This window comes from Balaenoptera ricei, chromosome 10 (assembly GCF_028023285.1).
Source record: "Balaenoptera ricei isolate mBalRic1 chromosome 10, mBalRic1.hap2, whole genome shotgun sequence".
In the NCBI taxonomy this organism is placed as follows: domain Eukaryota; kingdom Metazoa; phylum Chordata; class Mammalia; order Artiodactyla; family Balaenopteridae; genus Balaenoptera; species Balaenoptera ricei.
This window is the reverse complement of record NC_082648.1, coordinates 61,211,233-61,237,265: the sequence shown is the minus strand read 5'-3', so window position 1 is coordinate 61,237,265 and position 26,033 is coordinate 61,211,233. Positions and strand designations below refer to the sequence as shown.

The 26,033-nt window shown below is 35.0% G+C and overlaps 1 protein-coding gene across 1 annotated transcript in view; it reads right to left on the bottom strand.

The window, feature by feature from the left end:
- The window catches only part of TRHDE (thyrotropin releasing hormone degrading enzyme), a 396,268-nt gene that overhangs the window by 102,678 nt on the left and 267,557 nt on the right, over positions 1-26,033 (bottom strand). The window contains exon 7 of the mRNA XM_059936534.1: positions 12,647-12,712. Within this exon, the coding sequence (XP_059792517.1) occupies positions 12,647-12,712 (66 nt within the window). The remainder of the gene's footprint in view (positions 1-12,646; positions 12,713-26,033) is intronic.

Below are 26,033 nucleotides of genomic sequence, written 5' to 3'. Positions count from 1 at the left end.
GTAAATCAACTGGGCTTTTATATTATTAGGTATGGAGGAAAGAGGTGGATAGTTTAAAAAAAAAAGAGGCAGATAAGAAGGTTGGAAAAAAAGATATGAAAGTTCCACAGAGAGGAGTGCACAGAGAGTGACAAGAATAAAAAATAAAACTCTGCAAAACTTGTGTCTTAAACAAAGCTTCTAGAGCAGAGGCTTTTAAATTGGGAACTATAAGGTCTAAAATTAAATATTTGTAAGTGTGGGCATTATTAGGGTAAAGTGATCTTAAAGGGATCCATGGACACAACAAAAGCAGATTAAAAGCTGCCAGATCACAGCAATGTCACACAAGGGTTGGATAAAACCCATTTGAAGCCTGGCCATGCATTTCAGAGGATGTTTCTACATTCCCTGACCTTGAGAAACAGAAGTAAAAGACTAAAACAGTGACAGATGACCAACTAAAACACAAGAAAGCTAGGCTATAGATCAAAATATTATTTTTGTTAATACCTGAATACTGGTTGGAGATTATGAAATTAAGTAAAAACGAGTAGCCAAGTACTGAAAAAGCATTATGCAAAATAAAATAATGTTTACATTTTAATTCTACTAGATAAGAACCAAGGATAAAAGGAATAAATAATTATTAAATTATAACAAGTTTCCAAGGAGGAAATCCAGTAAAATAGAAACCATTACCAAACATTTTGAGGTACAGCAGTTTCTGACCACCAGATACAATAAAAAAGAGGTGGAATTTAGGAAGGAAAGTTGTTTGAATAGCTACGATGATAATAGTTGAAAAGTCAGTTATATCATTGTTTGCAGGCCATTTTGATTTTGAGATTTTAAATATGTGTTTAACTTAAATTTACTTTCAGAAGTTGCTTACTTAGATATAGGAATATTCAGATATTTCCATAGGAACAAAAGGGCATTTCACATGTTTTAAAAATCCATTACTCCACCTAATGAGTGTAAATTTTGTAAAATCAGTATACTTTCTTAAAGGGCTGTGAAATATGCCAGAAAATTTTAAATCAAAACAACCTGCTAGCCCATGAAAGATTTTTTTGCCTGTTTGCCTGAAATTACAGACAATGGCGTATTCTCACTTCAGTTCTGTTTTTGCCTATCTTTTATTTAGCAATTATAGATCATACCATCAATGCTCCAACATGCAAGAGCATCACCAGAGGCGCAATATTGCCACTGTTGAATTTATACTCCATCCCAGAACAACCTGACAGGGTCCTACACCTGTCAGCAAAATAGCGTGAATGTTAAGTCTATAGGGGTGTTCTGGGGTACTAAAATATCCCCACCTCTCACTTCTGCTGCTAGCTTGAAATATTACTGAGACATAAAATGAATCTATTGGTAAAACTGAAGTTTGTGAATTGCTTTTTCTGAATGCCCTGGTAAAGGGTTTGGACCACAGCAAGCTCACAAAACAGATAAAGTATATCCCGGCCGGTAAGAATATACTGCCTTTTGTAAATCAAGATACCCACTGACTGCAGGCCATGTACATGGAGTTCTCTCACTCAGCCCCCCGTGCTGGTGACTCACTGAGAAGAAAATGAAACTCAGTTGAGAAAGAGGTAGTGTGCATATTCAGAAAAACTAAGAATTCAGGCCAATCCTTACCAGCCATGGGATCTTGGGTAAGATATCTATTTTCTCTAAACCTTAATTTCTTCAACTGGAAAAAGTAGATAATACGGCACTTACTTGAGAACAGTGTGCATAGAAAATGACATAAAACAAGTAAAGCACTTAGGAAGAAAAAAGCCTGCCACACAAAGAAACCAAGAAACTTTAGTTATTTTAAGATCAAGCTCAAGGGAAAAAAGTCTAGAGTCAACATCTTCTTCTTCAACCCTACCTCCAAGAGAGGTCAAAATGTTCTAGAGGCCCAAGGAGATTAAATGGACTAACTTGTAGGAGGAAAGTGCTCAGAGGACATTTTTTTTTTTTAATTTTAAAAAGTAAAATTGCAAGGAAAAAAAATTGAGATCAAAGCTTCTTTAGACTTGAGAAAAGCTTAGAAACCTTCCCTTATCCAAGTCTGGAGAAAGAAAGAGACTGTGAGGTCTAGAACTCTGTTTTTCCCAGAGGTCTACTGAGGTGACAAGACCACTAATGGGGGGAGGGGCCCATGAAATGGGGGCACTAGTTAGGTTCCTCAGCACAAAATAGCCATACCTAAGGGAGCACTAAAGCAGCAAAGACACTAATCTTCAGGTGACCAGAAAGGCAAGGCTTGGACAAGATACATACCAAACATTCAAGCAGCATGCACTATCTCTCTTCCTTCCTGAAACTAATATGACTGACTATCAGTGTGGATGGGAACAGACGGTTCTTTGCTGTATGTTCTGGCCTGATAAAGTTCCCTGGAACATTCTCCTATTAATGGGCATGACACAGGGGGAATTCCATAAGGACAGATTAAATTTCCCATATGCTCAGAAGCATGGGGGATTTCTTCTATTCAGTGTTAAAATAATATACACTTACTAATACGTTATTTACTGTTAACATTATTAATGGCGGGTATTTGTCTATCAGATTCTTCCTGCTTTTGTTTCCCTGGTTATCCAGCTGCTATCTCACAGTTTATCTTAATTCCTAACAAACAGTCTCATCTCCTTTGCAGCTCTGTTTTTCAATTAGACTAGCTGGCAAATATCCCATTCCTGGATGAATTCAAGTATTTGCCTTCTTCAAACCTGCACCCATACAGCTGAGCATCACAGGAAAAAATAATGCAATTTAGCAGTTGTGTTTTCTTTTTTTTTTTTTTTAATAGAAATTGGTTCACAGTATTTATTTATTTATTTATTTATGGCTGCGTTGGGTCTTCATTGCTGCCCACAGGCTTTCTCTAGTTGTGGCGAGCTGGGGCTACCCTTCACTGCAGTGCGTGGGCTTCTCGCTGCGGTGGCTTCTCTTGTTGCCGAGCACGGGCTCTAGGCACACGGGCTTCAGTAGTTGTGGCACGGGGCTCAGTAGTTGTGGCGCACGGGCTTAGTTGCTCCGTGGCATGTGGGATCTTCCGGGACCAGGGCTCGAACCCGTGTCCCCTGCATTGGCAGGCGGATTCTTAACCACAGCACCACCAGGAAAGCCCCTGTGCTTTCTTATAAATTCATAAGCACCAAACTCAAATAGGCAATCAATAAAATCAGGCAGCCGTGCCTTCTTACTCTTCCCAATCCTCAACCTTCAAATCTGTCTACTGGGCAGCATTACCTCACTTTCAGCTATTGACCTTGCCTCAGATAACACTAAAAACATAGAATTTGGAATTCCCTGGTGGTCCAGTGGTTAGGATTCGGCGTTTTCACTGCCGTGGCCTCAGGTTTGATCCCTGGTAAGGGAACTAAGATCCCACAAGCCTCAAGGTGTGGCATAATTAATTAATTAATTAATTTTTTAAAAAAGATAGAATTCATCAGAAAATGAACTCCTTTATTTTCCAATTTCCAAATTTACTGGAAGGGTCTCTCCTATCAAAGACCAGTCTTTTTACTGTCTCAAGAACCAAAGTCCCAGTTGTCTCTTTCTTCTGCAACATTATCAAACTCTTCTGTCCTGACTCCTTCTCTACCAGCCTAAAATGAGTACAACTGTCTCTCATCTTTAAAAAACAAAACAGAAACTTTCCTTAGCCCTTATCCTCCTCTAACTACCTACCCTGTTTTTCTGATCTCCTTCCTTGGCAAATTTAAAAAATTTTATCCTACATACACTATCTCTACTGAGGTATGTCCCATCCACTCTTTTTTTTAGATTAATTTTTATTGGAGTATAGTTGCTTTGCAATGTGTGTTAGTTTCTACTGTACAGCAAAATGAATCAGCTATACATATACATATACTCCCTCTTTTTTGGATTTCCTTCCCATTTAGGTCCCCACAGGGCATTAAGTAGAGTTCCCTGAGCTATACAGTATGTTCCCATTAGTTGTCTATTTTATACATAGTATCAATAGTGTACATGTGTCAATCCCAGTCTCCCAATTCCTCCGGACTCCCTCTTCCCCCTTGGTATCCATACATTTGTTCTCTACATCTATGTCTCTATTTCTGCTTTGCAAATAAGATCATCTACACCATTTTTCTAGATTCCACATATGTGTTAATATACATTTGTTTTTCTCTTTCTGACTTACTTCACTCTGTATGACACTAACCCATTCCACTAAAGTCATTAAGTTGCAAATTGCCAAAAGGAACACTTTTTAGTCTTTATTCTGCTCTACCCCTTGGCTGCATTTAACCTCCTTAATCACTTTCTTTTTCTTGAAATAGGCTTTTTTCTTGACACGAGTAACACCATACCCTTGGTGTTCTGCCTGCCTCTCTGACTATTTATTCCACCTCAGTCTCTTTTACCAGCCCCTCCTCTTCCTTCAACCTCCAACTGCTACAGCCCTTCAGGGCTTGGTCTCAGGCCTTCAACCCAGAAACCTCAGAATCATTCCTAGGTACTTTTTCTTCCTCATCTCTCAACTACCACACTCTTCACCCAATCTATCCCAAGGTCCATTTCGTTCTACCTTCAAAAAACATTTTGAATCCATCCATGTCTCTGTACATCTGCTAACTATTTAAGCCTCTGTCATCTCTCACCCGAATATTGAAATATCTTCCTAATTTTATTACCTGATTCCTCCTCTCTCGGTATGCTGATTGCTCCAATCCCAATGTATTATTACAATTAGCCAGATAACTATTTTAAATATAAATAGAGCCATGTTACATTCCAGTTTTAAAACTGTTGAATAGCCTCCCACTGCACTCAGAATAAAACCCAACCCTCTTAAGCACAGTGCATTTCGGCATCCCACAATTAGCTCCTGCCCTCCTCTCCCCCCTCATCTCTTGTCTTTACTAACGCTGCTCATCTACGCTAGTTTCTTTATTTTCCTTGAAAATGCTCAGTTCCTTCCCTCAGCCCTTTGCACAAGCCCTTCCATCTTTCTGGAATGATCTCCCGGGACCCCCACCTCTTTCTCATCCTTCAGAACTGAAGACACATGCCTTCTTCCCAAGAAGGATTTTCTAAACACCTAACCTAAAGTTACCTGACCCACCCACCCGTATGTTATCACACAACATCCGATTTTTCTCCTGCCTAGCATTTATCACACTTAGTAAATAGACCTGTATTTGCTTTTTTCCTTTTTAGCATCTATCTTATCCAGTGATATGATTCATGAGATCAGGGGGCATATCTGCTGTGTGTAGCATGCCCTGAATGCTTGGTATTTATCATAGTGTCTAACATTGAGTGGCTATGTAATAAATATGTGTGGAATAAATGAGTAACTGAACATATCTGATGGGTGAACAACGTGGAAATAAAACTAAAGAGAGCTGATGCAGCAAGAGAAATCACAATTTTGGTTTATTAGCACAAAGCACTAAGAAAAGTTTTTAACACTAAAATGAGTTATTGCTCTTAAGGGGGGAAAAATGATCTGTAACATAATCATAGAGAGAGACCTTGAGCAGAAGAGAAAAGATGAATACGAGAGAATGATTGCAAAAGGAAATGAGATGCAGGATGACAAATGGATATCCCCATTTCTTTGTGTGTCATACTAACACAGAGCCTTCTCTTCCATAGACAGAAACACAGAGGTAGATCAACATGGAATTTTGAATACATTTGAACCTTTTGTAAGATAGGTTCTAAATACATAACTTAGGATAGGTCTTTATAGCCCTCCTCTTAAGCCACTAATTTATAACATACGGTTTTTCAGAACAATAATTTTGACATTTAGATATGATAGGGAAAAGAAGTTGTATAAATATGTTATGGTTCATTATTTTTATAACTATTGAATATTTATAAATATGTTATAAAAAAGTAGAACTTCAGTTTTTTAAACAGATAAACACATGGACAAATATGTCATAAAAAAGTAAGTGATAAGAGTGAAATGCAAGAGAATATATGAAAAGTTTTCAACCTCAGTTGTGATAAAAATATATACACTGAAATAGCAATTTTTTACTTATTAAATTAGTAAGAAATTTATTTTGAAAATAAGACACAATGTTGTTTGCTTAGTGTGTTATAAAAAGAGAACTTTCAAACTTTATTTCTACCATTATATATTGGCTTAATATTTCAGAAGAAAAATTGATAATATGCTTCAAGAAATGTAGATGAAAAGATAATCAAAATATAATGGGAAAATCTATAATTTAAAAATTATTACAGTGTTGTTTATTTAACAAAAATTGGAAAGCAATCTAAATGTTTGCCAACAAGGAAAAAGCTAAAAATATTATGTACATCTATGCCATAATACTAGTATTAAACTATATACTAGAACCACCAAGCAATTATGAAAATGTGAGTAAAAAAGAAAAAAAAAAACTTCCCAACCTAGAAGGTTTCTTTAGCATCAAAACTTTCAACATTGCCAAATATATACTTCTAGGCTATTACATGAACATTCTGAAAAGAGAACATAAAATAAGAGAAAAAATAAATTAAAAAAGGAAACGAAAGAAAACTGCTGATGCAAGAGCTAAGTAGGTTAGAGAAAAATGCCTCTAAGGCAAGTTTATTGTACCTCTGAACTAGCAATCTAACCAAATGGTAACATTTACAAGGAGGGAGAGAGTGTTTGCAGATAGGTATACATACCCCAGTGTGTGCAATTCACTGATCTGTATGCATTTACACACATATCAATATACGAATATATCACCCATTAGCCAAATGTATCAAATCATTTCACAAATACATTTTAAAGATATCAAAAACATCATTTTATAGTATCAACCCTATGAGTTAAAATGAGTGACATATCTTGAGCTCTTAACTAACAGGCAACAGAAAACCAGTAAGAATAAGTTTCTAAAGCCTCCCATTAAGCTGGGTAAATGCTTGTGGGATGAACAAATAGAGATATATGTCATTACTAATGAAGGCTTTTTAGTTAATGCTATATAGTCACAGTAGTCAACTAACAACATTTAATTCAGAGGCAAAATGATAAGGATTCAGTCAGTAGCTGTATACAAACAAATTAATTGAAATTGAGGAATAGAAGTTATTTTCTCTGATTGAGAAATATGAATAGCTATTGCTATTTAATTTTTTAAAGTACTTGATTTTTATTAGAGATAGTATTCTTGATTCTCAAATCCATGGAATCTTTCCTTAAAATTAATACTTTTCTCTATAGCATACTCATTAATTTTAGCTTTGTAGTTGGTCTTTAATAAGTTAAATGTTAATTCGGTCAAATCCAATGACTAAACATCATCAATGATAGCATTATTATCATATGGTATTGACTGATCACAAAAAATTATTATGATGAATTAACCTTTCTACCTATACCATACCTAAAACTGCACAGTGATTTAAGTGAAACACGGAGAAATTGAACAAAACCTATCTATGGTCATTTAATTTTAGATTAAGCATGATTCAGCTACCATCTGGATAAAAGCACAGTACTATCTCTTCAGAAAGGAAATTAACTTTGACACATGGTCTCTGTTCCTCTGTTATTCCTGACTTTTCATTTATCTAAAAACCTACATGCAAGGGAGCAAACACTCTTTCACAAACACAAGCTTGCAGTTTTCAAATAAAAATCCTGTGTACATACGTTAACATATAACTTCTCACTGGAATACAAGTTATTGAGTATGTTGTTGCTACTAATAATCCCTATAGCTTTGTGCTGTCATTACCTTCAGGCTATCAGAATTTTATGAGCACAAACCAATAATAATGATATTTCCCTTTTGCTTTTTATCCACACCTCATTGCCTTACATTGATTTGCATAAGCAATTTCCACCCTGATAATTGGAGGCAAACAGCTTTTTGTAGGTTACCTTATGGAAAAGAGCGGTTAAATACTAATCAAGAGAAATCTTTCTTTATTCAACCATATTTTAAATGATATTGAATTACCCCCATTGGATAAGCAGGAGGGTGACTCACTTTCTGACATGGATTTCAGAGTGAGTTTATATCAAGTTTAGCAATGACCTTTCTTCATAATTTCAGTTCCCTGGTATTGCCTCATAACAACATGAAGAATGGTACTGCCAGGCTCAAATCATTAAAACAATATTGTTTTGTTTGAAAAGAAAAAGCAGTAGTTATGTACTATTATTTTTTAATAGCTACTGAGCCAATCAATGTTATCTGAGGATTTCAAAATTATAGCTTTATTCTTTTATTTCCAAAAAACTCAAAGAAAAATTTAAAAAATGTTACTAGGGAGATTAAAACAAGTAAAAATGAACTAAGAAAGGTTAAGTTCATGTGAAACAATTCTATCTAAAAGAATCCTTATCCAAATTATTTACTTAAAAAATAAGCCTAGAATACTTATGTAAGAATGAGGATTTGAGCTGTGGAAGCTTAAATTATAAAAACAAGGTAAAAGAAGTAGATCCTAATTTACTGGATCTATACACATAAACATTGCTACATATGGGTGAAAATTAATATATATGTACTTAAACAATAAGAAGCCTAGGAAATTAAAAATGTGAGAATTTCAGAAAGATTCAGCAACTCTTACAGTAATAGGGTTTGAACATGAGGTGAACTAAGATGACACACAGAACACAGTGCCACCGAGGCCACCTGAAGAAAGTGATTCAAGGACTTCTGGATTACGACGGTGAATTGAACAACCACATCTAAGTTCACTCCCTCCCAAAACCTGACTAGAGCTACATTGAGTGTATGGGTGCTGTTTCTTTGTGACACCAAAATTCCTTGATTTTCTGAAATCTAGCGGTGGCTGTCCTGACTTCCACTCCACCAACCCTCCCAACAGGGTCAAAGCCAAATGGTCTTAATACTCAGATGATTAACTGAAGATTCAAGGACACTTTTGCACATCTAGTTAACAAATTTTCCCGTCAAATTGAAATAGCCGTCCTAAATTAAAGTATCAAACCCAAATTGTCTAGCTAGTAAAATGCATTAAATGTCTTAGATGCAGAGAATTTGAAAGACGAAAAAAATCTTAGAGAGCATTTAATTCTACTCTTGCATTTTGTGACTATAAAGTCAGAGGCCACGAAAGGTTTAGTGACTAGCAGAAAGCCCATCATTAATTAGAAACAGGAATAAGAATTGTTTCTCCCTACTTATTCCATTGACTCTTGTGTCCCAAAATATGCCAGCTATTGATTTGGGAAAGCGATTATGGAAGAACAATAGCTATACAGAGTTTGCAAAAATACAAACATTTCTATGTTTTAAAAAATGTATTATTTACAAGTGGCATACATGATCCAACAAGGGTTCAAGCTTTGTTTGCTGTGTTTCGCTTGCAATTTAAACATCAAAACAAAACGGAAGCTGACATTAATGGCAGTCAGGACTAATTTTTATGACTGTATATACTGTCTATTACATTCTAAATAGAGAGAATGTATGTTCTGTCTATTACATACTGTAAGAAGTTTTGAGGCAACTTATTTTAAAAATTATGCAAGACTGAACCATTTAAGCATCAGACAAAATTCAAGAAATAAGGGAAGTGGACCAAAAAATCAAGAAGATCAGACCAAGGAAAGTTGTGATTATTCACTATAAAAGTGTTTACCACCAGACTTTCTGATAGCTGATCGAATGGATTTATGGGTACTAGGAGTCCCTTCCTACTGAAGGATATACGTGTAAGTTGAAACCTGAAATATGTTGTCCAATACAAAATATTACAAAAGTTAGAAAAATGTAGTTGAATCTATACTCAAATACTTGCTAAGTTAAATATAAACATGTGAACTGACCCATCTTTCTATATTATTATCATATTTAATATACAAATATATTTTTAGTTTATTTTATATCTATGTATATTTATTATGATATATCATATATTTATTTATATTATATTTTAAATTTATATCATGTAAATATATCATATTTTATATATTTGTGGTTGTATTTGTAAAAAATGTTTGCCTTGTTCCCAAAAGAGCTTAAGATGGTTAATTAGGATATAAAAAATACAAGAGAACACAAGTTTTAGAAGAAACCACCATTATACTATTGTCTCTGTGTGAAACATCACGGCTAAAGTCCAAGCACTAAAACAAAAAGAAAAAAAAAGGAAAGGAAAGATGGAGGAGGTAAGAAAAAAGAAAGGAAGAGAGGGAGGAAGGAAGGGAGGAAGAGGGAGAGAGGGAGGGGAAAATATATGAAAAATATACTATCTGCAACTTGGGATGCCTACACCTATAAATCTAACCCTGGCTCTGTCTGCAAATATAAACTTCCATTTGTCAACATAGAAATATCCATGGTTAATGTAAAGACAATTAATAGATTTTCCAGCAGAGGTAAGCGCTGACAGTCCGGATTAGCTTTTTCAACAACATGTAAACCAAGACTCCCCAGAGCCTCGTGGATGGGAAATATATTAATACCAACTCTGTGACCACTCGGTACCATGACATGAAGTGTCTGTTCAGGAGGTCATTTCCAAACTGTATTCCATACATCTTCATGCACAAGAGATGATAATTTATCACTTAGACGTAGGGGGATCTACTGTAAACTAATCCAAACTGCTGATGATACACTAAATCAGTTTGAGTGATGAGTATAAATAAAGCTGCAAGGGAAGTACCGAAGGATAAAGGTCTATCTGATCAATGAGATGTCACAAGGCAAATGAAATGCAATGTTGACAAACATAGAGTCCCACAGTTGAAAATTAACCAAATCAAGTATCAGAGCATAAAGGCACACACATTAAAACAAGCTTCAAATGAAAGTTTAATATAATGGGAGTCAGAGGGTACAGTCTAACTGTTTCAGATAAAACTGAACAGACTGGGTCAGTAGAAAAGGGTGCATTAAATATTGATGTATTTTGCATACTATAGAAATTGTGACAAGATAAAGAAAAATGTTGCAAAACAATAATCCTTTCCAGATAACATAACTATAGTTATTCAATCTGCCGAGCAAATCTATACACACAAGTGAGAAAAAGAACCAATAAAAATTGTATACAAAAAATGATTTCACATCAACTTGCTACTAGGAAATCAAATTCAGTTTGTGTAGCCCTTATGAAAGCTTACATATTTTCTGGAACTGTACTGTCATGCTACAACTTCAGTGGGAAAAACAAAGGAGTGGGGATAAGGAAGGACATTTCTCCACACAGTTGATATTCATGGAGGGCACACCAGGAGAAAAAAGATTTTCCTAACTATGTGATCAGAATAGAGACTTTAGCACCCGGCAAACAGGTTCAATGGAATTCAGCTACTCTGAAGGTGTCCCTAATGGGAAGAGCTGATTAAAGTAAATTTCAACCCCTGCTGGGACAATTCGGTAAAAAAACTTTGTAAGGGAAATTTTTCTTCAAGAAATTTATATATTTTTTCTCTGTTGTGTTAACGTATTTATAGCTTTGTCATAACATATTTAACTCTTGCTTTGTATTTTATCTTTTGGTTTATTTTGGGTAAAGATAGAATTACACTACTAAACTATGACCTGATTCCATATGTGGTTTATTTAAATTTCAGAATGAAAAGCTTACTAAGAACAGCTAAGATTGATTGCTCTCTCTGTCTTAGCATAATTGTATTTCAGGTGAACATCAATTTACTTTAAAGGACACTTCTAAGTAGAATGCATCATAAATAATTCATCAATCACAGCTGCTAGGAACATGATTTACTCCAACAGATTCAATGGAATAAAAGTTCTATTTTTCTATATTTGTATTTGCTTTCAAGAATTTAAGAATCCTCCTTTTCTAAGAATCTGCTCCCAGATTCCATACTTTATACTATAAATGTATTATAATAAAACTGTTTCTTTTTTCCCCCTTTATTTAAAACAGTGCATTTTATAATTTAAAAAACATTTAAATATATTTGGAAAAAATAACAGTCTATGTATGTCAACATTAAAACAGCAAACAACATAAAAGGCACATATCTGAAAAAAAAAGCGTTAAGAATTTCTCAGATACATAATTCTAAGAAGGCTAACATAACTTGTTTTCACTTTATATGAACTTTTAAATGGAAGAAAAGGGAATCAGACTTTCATAAAATCTTGTATAGAATATTTAGGATATAATATATTTGAAAATTACTTCAGTTTTAAAATGCATATTAAAGAGATTCTAAATGGTATAACAGTTGGAGTTTTGTGGGTTGGTATGGAATCTTGTCTACCACTTTCATTTGTCATGTGGAAAGACACTGCTTACCTTATTCATCTTAAAGTTTTCCATCAAATTCAGCATTTTTGTATTAGCAATTTCCCAAGCTGTGAAATATCTTTAAAATAAATACAGGAGACGCTTCCCTGGTGGCGCAGTGGTTGGGAATCCGCCTGCCAATCTCAGGGACACGGGTTCGAGACCTGGTCTGGGAAGATCCCACATGCCGCGGACCAACTAAGCCTGTGCGCCACAACTACTGAAGCCCACGTGCCTAGAGCCCGTGCTCCACAACAAGAGAAGTCCGCACACCACAGCAAGGAGTGGACCCTGAAAGCCCGTGCGCAGCAACGAAGACCCAAAGCAGCCATAAATAAATAAATAAATAAATTTGAAAAAAAAAATAAATGCAGGAACAAGGAAAAGTGTAAGAGAAAATAGAAAGCATTTTACTTACTTGCAAACCCCTCTGAAATACTGAATGGCCCATATAATTAGCCAGCATTCTAATTAAAGCAGCACCCTGTAAGAAAGAGTATTTTTTTAAAAGAAAGAAAAAAACATTTCAACCAAGTCACATGATTCTAAAATTATTCCATACCCATAAAAAATAATTTGCTTCATTCATGCTATTTTATCCTTTAAAATAGTTAAGAAATAAGAGCATTATGAATGAAATACTTCACTTAGAGGTAACAATTGCATTTTTTGTTTTGTGGATCTAAAACCAATGACTTCAAAATAGAAGTCTCTTGGATAAAATCTCTCAGAGCAATAATAAGCTGTAATTCAGGAATAATAAAAATTTTATTGAGAACTGTATATGACAAAGTTAATAAAACATGGTTCATGTACTCACAATTTCATAATCTAGTAAGGGAGGGACAACCATGTTAATAAATAATCATGTTAAAACATAGCTTTGAAGTAACACAGCTACATACTCTACCCCTGGTTCAATCAAGAATAATTTAGCCATAGAAGTGGACAGCAGGAGTGCCAAGCCGTCGGACTGCTTGGGTTCAATTCCTGGCTCTGGCATTACCCTCCATGTTTACCCAGGAGAAGCATTTAACCCCTCTGTTCCTCACTTTTCTCACTTGTAAAGTGTAGGCAATAATAGTCCCAATTTACTATGGTTGTTCTGAAATTGAAATATATTACTGTATGTAAGGTAGTTCAAGCTGGGTTTGAAAAACAGTAACCATGATAGAAGTATTAGCTGTCAGTATTATATCAAGCTAATGATTTTTATTTCCTCGTTTTTTTTTTCCTTTTAGAGTCTTCTATAAATCCACATACAAGTAGAACACTTACGTGGCTGATATAAATATTTAGAATAATAGAAGAAAATACTAATTTAAGATTCTATCTCACTTTGAGAACAGTTATTTTATTGTAGAGCATTACCAGTGCAAAAAGGCTGACCTGTAATCAATACGAAACATTCCAAGAAATGATGGCTAAGCCTGGATGGTCACAAATCTGTATGTAAAATATAAATAAGCCTTCAAGGAGATATTTCAATCTGCACCAAATTGTTTTAACTATGAAGCAGTGAATTATAAGCAGCAAAAGTTTAAGTATAAATGATAGCCTGGTTTTAAGGGAAATAAATCCCTTTATGACTACATTTCCCACTAATTTCTTACCAGGTGTCTCTTTTTTATAAGAGAATCATAAGAACCACATATAGACTCATCCTGCCTGGGGCTGGACTGCAGCAGTCAGTACAGAGATGCAAGAATGAATTTCCATTGTTTGTTACCAGAATTGTTTCCTGTAATTCCAAATTTTTAATGCAATACAGTACTCAGGCTCCATGAATCACCATTAAAGAAATGTCTCAGAAACTTTCAGTCATCACCACAGTTGCTCTCAAAATTGGTATTTTATTCACAACTCAACAAATGATGAGCTGGACAAGCCATAGAGTTCTATGCCTCTTCTGGTATATTTTCTGCCCACACCTTCTACTCTTTGCTCTTTCTTTTGCTTCTTAGTCTGTATCTTCTGCACACTTGTATAAATCCATAAAATATAAGCATTTATGATTCAATCTGGCGACCAGGTTAGAATTCCCTTTAGAACTTATCAACTCTGCTCCTTGAATTTCCTTGACAAGCTCCCCTCCTATATATTTTCCAATCTAATCTACCCACCCTGAGGGTGGAAACTGTCAGTTCGGCAGAAAAACTAACCCTTGCCACCTGGGGCGTGAGACAGAATCTCGAGCAGACAACTCAAACTTTCCTTCAGTACAGAACAGCCATCTTCAGATGATTTAAGTGTTTCCCTCTAGGTAATAAAGACTTGGTCTCTTGTCGGGCTGTAAAAACTATCAATTTAGCATGGGCTAATGGCAAAAGAGTTCTTCCTAACCATAAAGAATGTACCGGGCTTCCCTGGTGGCACAGTCATTGAGAATCCACCTGTCAGTGCAGGGGACACGGGTTCGAGCACTGGTCCGGGAGGATCCCACATGCCGGGGAGCAACTAAGCCCGTGAGCCACAACTACTGAGCCTGCACTCTAGAGCCTTCGAGCCATAACTACTGAAGCCCATGCACCTAGAGCCTGTGCTCTGCAACGAGAAGCCACCGCAATGAGAAGCCCGCGCACAGCAACGAAGAGTATACCCTGCTTGCCACAACTAGAGAAAAGCCCGCACGCAGCAACGAAGACCCAACGCAGCCAAAAATAAATAAATAAATTTATAAAAAAAGAAAAAAGAATGTACCCATTTTCCTGTCTAGGTTGAGCTGTAGCAGAGTACTAACAGGAAAGAAAATCTGGAAATATAATCAATATTTAAAAGTTATATAATATTACTGAACTCCCTATTATTATTATATTGTATAATTTAATTAACTTTTCAAAAATATGTCTGTCTTGCCAATTTGAACATTTTAAGTTCTCCAGAGTAGTATGCATGCATTCTTCTATATTTAACTAGCCTTTTCTTTCCAAAGCTCAATTTTAAAAATCTCTATTTCATAGAACTTCATAGGCAGATGGGCTCTCCAAGTGTCATCATGCAGCCAACACATACTAAGTACCTACTATATATGGGTTATAACAAAGATCATACCTCTTAATGCAGGCAAAACTCATTGTAAACCTTTGTTCAAAAAAGAAAACAATGAATCCCCTTTCATTGTGTCTTTAAAATATTTTTTCACCAAAGTAAATATAATTTACAACATTGTAATTTATACTCACTTGTGATTCAAAATTCTAGCCCCAATCAAGCAAACTGGATGTTACGCAGCCTAAAGAGCTTTATGGGAAATAAATATACTATTTCTGCAAGATTTGTATAATTCTGAAACTTAATCAAGAAAACTTATCACTACATTTGCTATACTAAAGTTCAGAGAGATATTAGGATGGAAACTACTACCTGATTTTTTAAAAAAAATTTTTTTAGTATTTATTTATTTATTTAGGCTCTGCCTGGTCTTAGGTGCAGCATGCAGACTCTTAGTTGAGGCATGCAGACTTCTTAGTTGCGGCATAAATGTGGGATCCAGTTCCCCGACCGGGGTTCGAACCCAGGCCCCCTGTATTGGGAGTGCGGAGTCTTACCCACCGGACCACCAGGAAAGTCCCACTACCTGATTTTTTTAAGGTTTCATAAAGACTATTCTACAAGAGTATGCTTATAAACCCATTAGTCATTTAGTAATTTTTGTATTTGTAGTATCTTTTTCATATAAGTTCGTAGCTAAAATTTCTTTTATTTTACATGCGATCATTTGCATGCATGTCAGTCTCAAAGACAGTAAACATCTCCGGAGAAAGGACTGTGTCCTTATGACTTGGTACCCCTGTTCCCTCTGCCTGGCTGAGAAAGCTGCTCCTTAACACAATACCTGGATGAGAGAGGAAGAGAAATTAGTTGCACACATAGCAATTACTTATTGTATTTGCCATTCTAGAAGACTACTCAGCCAGGATAGACAGTTTATTACTTTATCTTATCTTTGTACTTCAGTGATAAGTAATCACTTTGAAGAGAGGAAGATCTTCTCCACTACTTTATTCTTTTAACCTATGCCTACTGAGGAAGGCTGCGTGCTCAGGATCCTGTAAAGCATAAATAGGAATGTCACAAGTCTCTATCCTCAAGGACCTCAAACCCTCCTAAGTGAGATGAGAATATACAATGTAGTATAAGATGAATGACAAAAGAAATAAAATATTCTACAGTATCTCAGAAGAGAGGGAGGATGAAGGGTAAAGAGGATCTAAAGAAGTGTCACTTGTGTTGGACTCTGAAGGATGGATGGGATTCCACGAGCAAAGGTAAACACAGAGCATGCATGGTATGGGAGGAACAGCCTTTGTGTGATGCCATGCAGGTGTGAAAGTGAAAAGCACAAGTGGCTGAGGTAATACTGAAAGACAAAGGGCTTACAACTAGGTGATAGAAGAGTCAATGGAATAGAAGATTGAAGCAGTTGTTAGAGAAGATTGAATACCAGGACTAAGACATTTGAACTCTGTTAGAGGATCAGGAAGAATTTTTGGAAAAGTGGTTAAAAAAGTGAGGACTCATCTACAATACTCCAAGGAGGAAGTAAAATAACCAGGAGCAAATGGTAGCAGTGAGGATAAAAACCAGAGATAGGTTTAAGCAAGAGAACAAAAATCATTTTAAATCTGAAAGCTTGAGTGACTAGAAGATGATATTAGCAGATATTTGGAATTTAAAAGAAAGTGTTAGGTGAATACGGTAGCATTCATTTGAAACAGGTGGAGTTTGAGGAAGAAATAGGGAACCAGAGGAACAGAAGGAAAATGTGACCATAGGAATGAAATTAACTGGAAGGTTTTGACTGAAGACATAAATTAGGATTTGTAGGGGGTGAGATTGCCAAGAGAAGAGTTCTGAGGTTTTAGTGAGGGAGATAGAAAACAGAATTTAGAAACTATGGACTCTGTATACCTTGCACTTGAGTGCCTGTAATAAGCACTCAATGAATACCTGTTGAGAAAATCAATGAAAAAAATTGAAATAAAGAGCAAAGGATGGCACACTGTGATTGAAAAAACAAATAGAAGGAGAACTGGGTATACGTGGTGGCAAAGAAAACATATTTTAAGAATGAGTGTTTCAGTTTTAACGAAAAAAAATAGCTAAGAGAAGACCAAAGTAGGTCACGTTTAAGAGAGAGCTATTTAAATAGACTTGGAGTGAAAGCCAGATTGCAAAATAATGGAAACAGAGGAAGAAAAGAGAAAGCAATAAGCATGTTCACATGAGGTTTGTTTGTGTTTTTGTTCTTAAAAATGTGGGAGAAAATTTCATGCAAAGAAAAAGATAATCTAGTAGAGATAGGTACTACTAGATACACAGTAGTCCGAGAGATGGTTGCTGGAACAAAACTCTAGGATAGCCAAATAAGAAGAGAATTAGGGTTAGTCTTGGAAAAGGATAAGGACAAATTTCCTCTGAGACAGGCCTAAGACAGAAAATGGAAGTAAAAAATAAGTTAAAAATTTTTGAAGTATAAAACAATGAAGTTGACGAAATAGACTGTAAGCTTCATCGAGGTGGAGACTTGGTCTGTGTGACTCACCACTGTAGATTCACTGCAAAAAACTTTCTGGCACATAGCAGGTTCTCAATAACTACTGAATGAGAGATGGCCTGTCACTGTTCAGTAATGAAGGAGATTATGTGATTTGGAAGAGTAGAACTAGGTTTGAATTAACTCCAGTGAGAAGGTATAAAGGAGTCCAAAACATGTGGAAATGTGCAGAAAAGTCCTAAGTCCTAGTTGAAATTATTAATGACATTGTTGTCATTCATTAAGCAACTGTTATGTGCCATAGTCACAATATTGTAAGGAAAATGCTACTATCCTTATTTGTCAGATCATAAAATTGAGACTTGAATGGATGTGTGTAACTTGACCAAATTAACACAGGTAGTGAGCAGGGGAGCCAGGATTAGAAACCCAGTCATGTGCAACTCCAAAATCAGTCATCTTAACCAATTTGGATGACTTTCTTGTGATCTCAAATCAAAATAGTTACATGATACTCTTCAGAAACACTGGGTATAGTAAGAACTTGGAAAAAGAAAAGAAATTCTTAGACTTACTCAGAGCTTAGAATCAATAGGTGTTCCCAGAAGAGGACAAAGGGAAACCTAATGGAAGAGACCTAGTTGAAATAGCTGATCAATATGCCCAGGATTGAGGATGAACAGAAGACATAAACTGGCTAGCAGAATAGAACATGTTGATGGACTAGGAGACATAAAGCTAGTTCAGGCAGGTTCAGTAAGAACAAAGGGCTAGCAAAGTTGAAAATAGTGATATTTTTATCAGGTGCTGTGCATGGATGTGGCAACTGTGAAAAGGCACTGCTTAGATTTCCTACTATTGCTCCTTTGCATTTGCCACCATGAAGGCTGCACTTCTCTCAGTTCACTCCAAGCCTATGACTTTCTCCCTTCCCTCTCTCCTTGCACAGGCTGTGAGCTGCAGTGTGGTCTCAAGGAGCTCTCGCTTCCTTCTCTGGCTCTTTTCCCAGGTAAATATCTCACACCATTGTGTTTCCTTCTCAGAAGACCTAACCCAACAGGGTGACTTTAAATGCTGAAGTACAAACAAGTATAAATTGTTGGATGATAGGTCACTGGAATAAGTTGGTACTGAGTATATTCTAATAATAAGTAACACACACACCCAAATAAAACCTTTTCCTTCTTAGTCTTCTCAAGAAGTCCTTTAGAATGAAATTATTTGTAGTGAAGTTGATGGACCTAGAGTCTGTAATACAGAGTGAAGTAAGTCAGAAAGAGAAAAACAAATACCATATGCTAACACACATATATGGAATCTAAAAAAAAAAAAAACAGTACTGATGAACCTAGTGGCAGGGCAGGAATACAGACGCAGATGTAGAGAATGGACTTGAGGACACGGTGGGGAAGGGGAAGCTGGGACGAAGTGAGAGAGTAGCATTGACATATACACACTACCAAATGTAAAATAGATAGCTAGTGGGAAGCTGCGGCATAGCACAGGAAGATCAGCTCAGTGCTTTGTGACAACCTAGAGGGGTGGGATAGGGAGGGTGGGAGGGAGGCTCAAGAGGGAGAGGATATGGGGACATGTGTATACATATAGCTGATTCACTTTGTTGTACAGAAGAAACTAACACAGCGTTGTAAAGCAACTATATACTGATAAAGATATATATATATAGATAGATATAGATATAGATATAAAACAAGTCCTTTAGCGTTTATATTCCAATATTCCACATTACAGATGTGTTTGCTCTTCTCAAGGATAGAAGCAGGTAAGGAAAAAGGTATCATTATATTCAGTCTACATATGGGAGAAACTGAGACAAAGGAACAGGTAATCTGTTCAAAGTGACACAGGTATAGTAGCTACCGGAAATTGTCGCCATTCATTCAGTTGTTGAGTTCTTTGATTAGCACAGAAACCTACAAGGTGAGACTTTCTTGTTACTTTCTAAATTACTGAAAGGATTAGTCTATTGATCCTAAATTAAAGTACTTTTTTAATGTAAATTTCTAAATGATGTCTTTGCACTATATCTGGACATGCGTGGAGATTATGTGATGTTCTAACATGATTTGTTACTAAAGAATGTCTTCGGTCTGGAGTAAAAGCATATCTTAAATCCTCCATGGTTTTTCAAAAACATGTTTTTTCCTTTATTTTTTACAAGAGTATGATAGCTCAAATTGATTACCCAAATGAAAGGAAGAGAGAAATACAGAGAGAGAGAGAGAGAGAGAGAGAAGAGGAAGAGGGGAAAAAAAGGACAAAAAAAGAAAGTTAATTTGACAAAGAAAGCAGAATTAATGCCCCACTGCCCCAGTCACTCGCACCTGGAACCTTGGAGTCCTCTTTGACTTATTACTTCCTGAGGCTAAGTTTCTATCACTACACGGCTGAATTATTTCACAGCCTCTCAGTGACAACCTCAGAAGCATTCTCACTTTCACAAGTCCATCTTATGGACCACATCAGACTAATTTTAATAATTACTTCTGAAGAAGCATAATGTCTGCTAAAAGTCCAAGTTCTGTCATCTACTGGATGTGAGAGCTTAGGCATGTTATAGAAGCTGCCTAAGTGTCTACAATTAGAACAGAACAACAGTAACAAAGATTACTTTTACCGATGATGATTATGGTGATAATAATTACCTCAAGATTTTTCTGAGCATTCATTTAAATCATTCATATAAAGTACTTGGAAGAGTGTTTGGCATATAATTTGCTTCAATCGAAGTTTGTAGTTATTGCCATCATCTTTATCATTACCATCGTTTTTATGTTAGCACCCTGCCCTCAAACTCTTTCCTTTCTAAAAACAATTCCTATGGTAGTAAATCAAGGCCATACACAGTGAAACTCACCATTACCTACCAATACTTTTTCCATATGGCCAAATAATCAGCCTCTAGTTAAGCTGAACTTCTCATATCCCACGAGCATACCTTATACCTTCATGCTTTAATCATGCTATTTACTTCAACTGCAATGACATTCTTTTTCAATCTTATATTCTAAGCCCCATAAATTATTCAAAAGCACAGGGAAAGTCCATACTATAATATGAAACTTCCTACAAATATGTTAGTCCTCAATGCTTTTCTCTCCTCTGCAGTCATAAATCCTTTATGTCTAAACTACATAATTTATCAAATTATTTTACATCACTCACTAATTGTTTCATATGAGCGTTTCTTCTTTCCACAATTAGATGTAGGTCAGAACATTTAGACTTATTATTGGCACACCTGTTAGTTGTCAGTGCCATAACTTTTCCATTGCCAGTGAAAGATGGTCCTAGCTAAGAAAAGTATCCACCAACAACTTGCTAGATTCAAATCAGCAATCCAAACCATGAGCTTGTAGCCAACACATGGCTATTCAATCTTCCCTACCATGAAAGTCAGCTTATATCCTACACTGCAGCCTTTTGTTTTTTAGTATTCTCAAGCATTGGTATTCAAACAGGGTAATATATATTTAAGTCAATAGGAAACCAAAAAAGAGGACCACAGATCTGAGACAAGAAAACAGGGAGCTTTCAACAGTGCCAGAAATAGTACTTACAGGAAAGCATTCCATTAAAGAAATCTGAAACATAACAATACTGTAAACTCAATGAATGTTCATGAAAGTATAACTTATTAAGAGCAGAAATTAATGAAATAGAAAATAAAGAAATTATTGAGAAGATGAAAAACATTTGTTATGACTTAGCATTCATTCAAAATATTATGTCAATAAACTAGAAAGAGAAGGGAATTCATTAACATGTTAAAGGCCCTCTTCCAAAAATATACTGAGTGGTGAGACATTGTAAGTCCTCTCCGTTATGTTGGGAATAAGACAAGAATGTTCCTTATTAATACTTATATTCAAAAACACAATAAAATAAATGAACAAATAACAGAATTATAAGCAAAAGCTAGAAATGAAGAAATAAATTAGTATTATATAGAGATAATGTGAAAGTCCTTACAGAAATCCAAGAGAATCTATAGAACTAATCTATAAAATCAATAAAAAAGTGCAGCATGTTTGCCTGACACAGACTAATACATAAATATCAAGAAAGTTAACATAAATCAGTAAAAACTAATTTGAAGAATTAATTTAGAAAGAATCCTATTCTCAAGAGCAAATATACAAACAAATATGGAAAAACCAAAAATTATGGGCAGAAATTAAAAGTTTGTTCAGAGTTTTCATGGAGAAAATTACAGAAATTATCCAAAGACTCAAGGACCTACAAATGAAGAACTATATATATTCCTCACAAAGCTAAGGAGAATTGTTACTGTAAAAATCTCAATTTTTACAAATGGCATTTTTTACAATTTTACAATCTTTTTACAATTTTAAAAATGTCAAACTTTTACAAATAAATGTCAATTATTCCAAAATTAATGTAGAAAATCTTCAAAGTTTTTTTTTTCTAGAAACTGCCTTCATCTGAAAATTCATATGGATTGGCAAACAGTTAACAATAGCAATTTTGAAAGAGAACAAGACAGGGAGAATCATCATATCCGATATCAAACCTAAAAAGCTATAGTGGTTAGACCTTAGACAGAATTATTGAAGCAGGAATGCACATGTAAACCAGGGATCAGAATTTTGGTGCAAATGCACCAAAGCTGATACTGGCGATAGCCAACAGAGATGGTATCACACATGAGTGGGAGTAGGGCAGGAAATTCAATAAGTGGCACTGAGAAGATTGATTATCTAAACCAAAATGACATTACATTGTACATCACACAAAAAAGAAACAACAAAAAATATCCAAATGGATTAAAGAACTTAATATAAGATATAAAACTTTAAAAATATTAGAAAAAAATCTCAAAGCCTAGCTTTAAGAATTTGGGATAAAGAAGGACATTTAAACAAAGCAAAAAGCATGAAGCATAAAAGAGCAAATGGACAAGTAGACTACATCTGAGTTAAAAACATCTGCGTGATAAAAGACATCATAAATTAAAAGATAAATTACAGTCTTATTAGCAACCAAAGATTAGTATCCAGAATACAAAGAAAACCTTCCATTAATCAATGATTAAATACATAAGCAACCAAATTTTAAAACAAAGAAAGACCCTATTGGAAAATGGGGAAAGGATATACACAGAAAATTTAAAAAGTAAGAAACTGGGCAATAAACACATAAAAGAGTCTTAATCTCACTAATAAACAAAGAAATGTAAATTAAACAGGAAGATAGCATTTCACAGCCATTAGCCAAGCAAAAACTTTGGGAGTTTAATAATACCAATTATAGATAGGGATGTGAGGAAACTATCTCTCAAACATTCCAGTGGGAGTATGAATACAGGTACCAACACTTTGGGGGAAAACTGTCACACTAAGGTAAATTTAAAGATTGATTTTGTGAATTTAACAAACAATTATTGAGGGCTCACTGTGTCAGGCATTACTATAGAAACTGAAAATGATGCAGAGAACAAACCAAATAAAGATTTCATGGAGTTTACATTCTAGGTAGAAGAGGCAGTTAATAAACAAAGAAACAGCTTAATACAATCATGCCAAGTACTGACTATCGCTATGAAGAAAAATAAAGCAGGGTAAGGGAAAAGAGAATACTGGGGAAGATGGACTCTCAAATTTTACATAAGATAATCAGGGAAGACTGCTCTAATAAATTGACATTTGAGCACAGACATGAATTCATTGAAGAAGCAAGCCATGTTTACAACTGGGGAAGAACATTCCAGTCAGACAGAACACACATAGTTAAATTTTGAAACCTAGAATTCAGGAGAGAGATTGGGGTTAGAAGCCTAGAAGCCTCAGGCTCCCACAAGGAGATTGAAAATAATAGCCATATATATGCGTGTGTGTGTGTGTATATATATATATATATATGTCAAATTATAACTTATGAGTATAAATATATCTGAAGAATGGGTTCTGGAGTATTTCAGCATTTAGAAGTTGAGAAAAGTTGAGTTCATCAAAAAAGATGAAAGAGAAATGACAAGTGAGTGGGTAACAAACAAACAAACAAACAAAAAGAATAGTGTTTCGAGGGGAGAATGATCATTGCTATAAAATGTGCTTGAGAAAGCAAGTCAACTAAGTTGAAGACTAATTGGATTTTGCAATGTGGAGTTAATATTTGACCTGACTGGAAAGATTTGGTCAAATGCTAAGAATGAAAATATAATTAGAGTGGTTTTAAAAGAGAAGGGGAAAAAAGGAATTGGGGCTTTACATTAAAAGAATACAAAGGCATAAGGAAATAGTCTGGGGGGATGTCAGTCAAGGGGTGTTTATTAAGAATAAAATATAATATTCTATGCAGATAAGGGTAATAAAGTAGAGAAGGAAAATTTGATGATTCAAGAGAGAAGAGACAGCTCTGCTTAAGCAACCTCCCCAAACAGGCAAGAGGATGAAACCCAGTACACAGTGGAGGCATTGGCCTAGATTGAAGCATAGACATTTATCCACTGTAACCAAGAGTAAGGGATTCAACAGGTGAGATGTATATAGAGGTTTGAAGGTGGGAGAACACTGATTGCTATTTCTCAGTGAAATAAATGCAGAGTCAACAGATGTTGTATCCCTCTTTGTCTTAATCTTGCTGGTGGAAAACCCCTTATTCCGTGATGTATCTGTAGAGCTTTCTAGGAATATTTTGGTGCTACCATTTTTTAACAGAAACATCTAATAGAAGAAAAATGAAATAAGTTGAATTTAATTAGCCAGACATTTAGAGTATGCTTTAAACAAGATCTTATAAATAATAATTTTCTCTTAAAATTCAAATTATTCATGAACATATTGTAATTCCCATTAAAGTAGTATAAAAGTATTACCAGAGCAATGGTTTAAGAGTAAGTGATAAAAATACTTACATTGTTTAAATTTCTGAACCAAATGGAAGGCTAAAATGTCCCAAACCAATAACAGTATTGAATGAGTTAAGTTAATTTAATTTTGTTTTAAGAATTCAGGAAACAGCATTTGTTTATAGGACTCTAAATACTCTTTAATCCCAAATTCATTTTAGAATTTACAAACAACAGGCTTTCTTAAATATCGGCCAACAAATGGTATCCTCGTCACTTATTGCAGAACAATTGTTCCTTGTCGGAGTTAAACTATCACAGCTGGAAACCCATATGAAATTTAGCTTATTAAGAAAAATACAACATGAATTTATGTTAGTGAACAAGGCATGTCAAACATGCTACGTAAATAAGACCTTAAAGAGACACTTGCATAATATTGTGCTAGCAAATGTCACAAATTAAATACTTAACAGAATCACTCCAAATTATGTTTCTGATATGTTTTGAATACAAAATACTTCCCCAATTTCTGTCTAATATAAAAGATGACATGGTACTTCTTAAACAGACATTGCTGAATTAAGTTGAATGCTGACAAGTTAAGTAAATGTGGTTTATTATGCAAACAACCATATATGTTAGTGTAATGAAACTTTAGTGTCAGTTGGACATTTTGTCTGAAAATTAGAGTACAGCACTAACTTCTAATAAATTACTAAATTGTGTATTTTCTGAGTAATCTAAACATCTGCTTTTTCATCATGCAAAATATACAGATATTTGATAATTATCTATAAACAAGTTTATATGCATAACATATAGTTATGTGGTTCAATTCATTCTTCTTTCCAATTTTTCTTTGCTAAATTTTATTTTTATTATGCATATTGATGTATATAATAGTGAGGTGTATAAAATATATATGGTATACATCAGTACATTTATATTTTTTATATAATATAAAATTATATTGACAGAAAGAAAAATGAATGGGCATGTGACTCTTAGGAGAATAGTATTTTCTTACGTCTGTCTCTTTCTTCTTTATAATTCCTCTCCCACATTGTGACCTGTATTGTTTTTTGAGAGACTATGTAAAGATTAGTCTCTCTGGTTTCCCTGCACTTCCCATTATCCTTGCATTTGAACAAGTTCTTCATGCATGAAAAATGCTCCAATTGCCCAAATCGTCTTAACTCAAATATGACTTAAGTCTTCTATTAAGTCTAATGCCACTTTTTTAAAAAGAAATCTTTCCTAACTCAAAATCCAGAATTAAAATTGTTCTTACAATTCTCCTAGAGAAGTTGCTTTTTATATCTATTCTTACATCTATGTTGACGTAAAGCACAGTCTGTCTTATTTTGAGAATTTACATATTAACAACTATTTGCCACACCACTGGGAGTCAGGAGGGGAGGGGTCATGATCCACAAACCCCAGCATCTTTCTGCATGACTATACATTCAATAC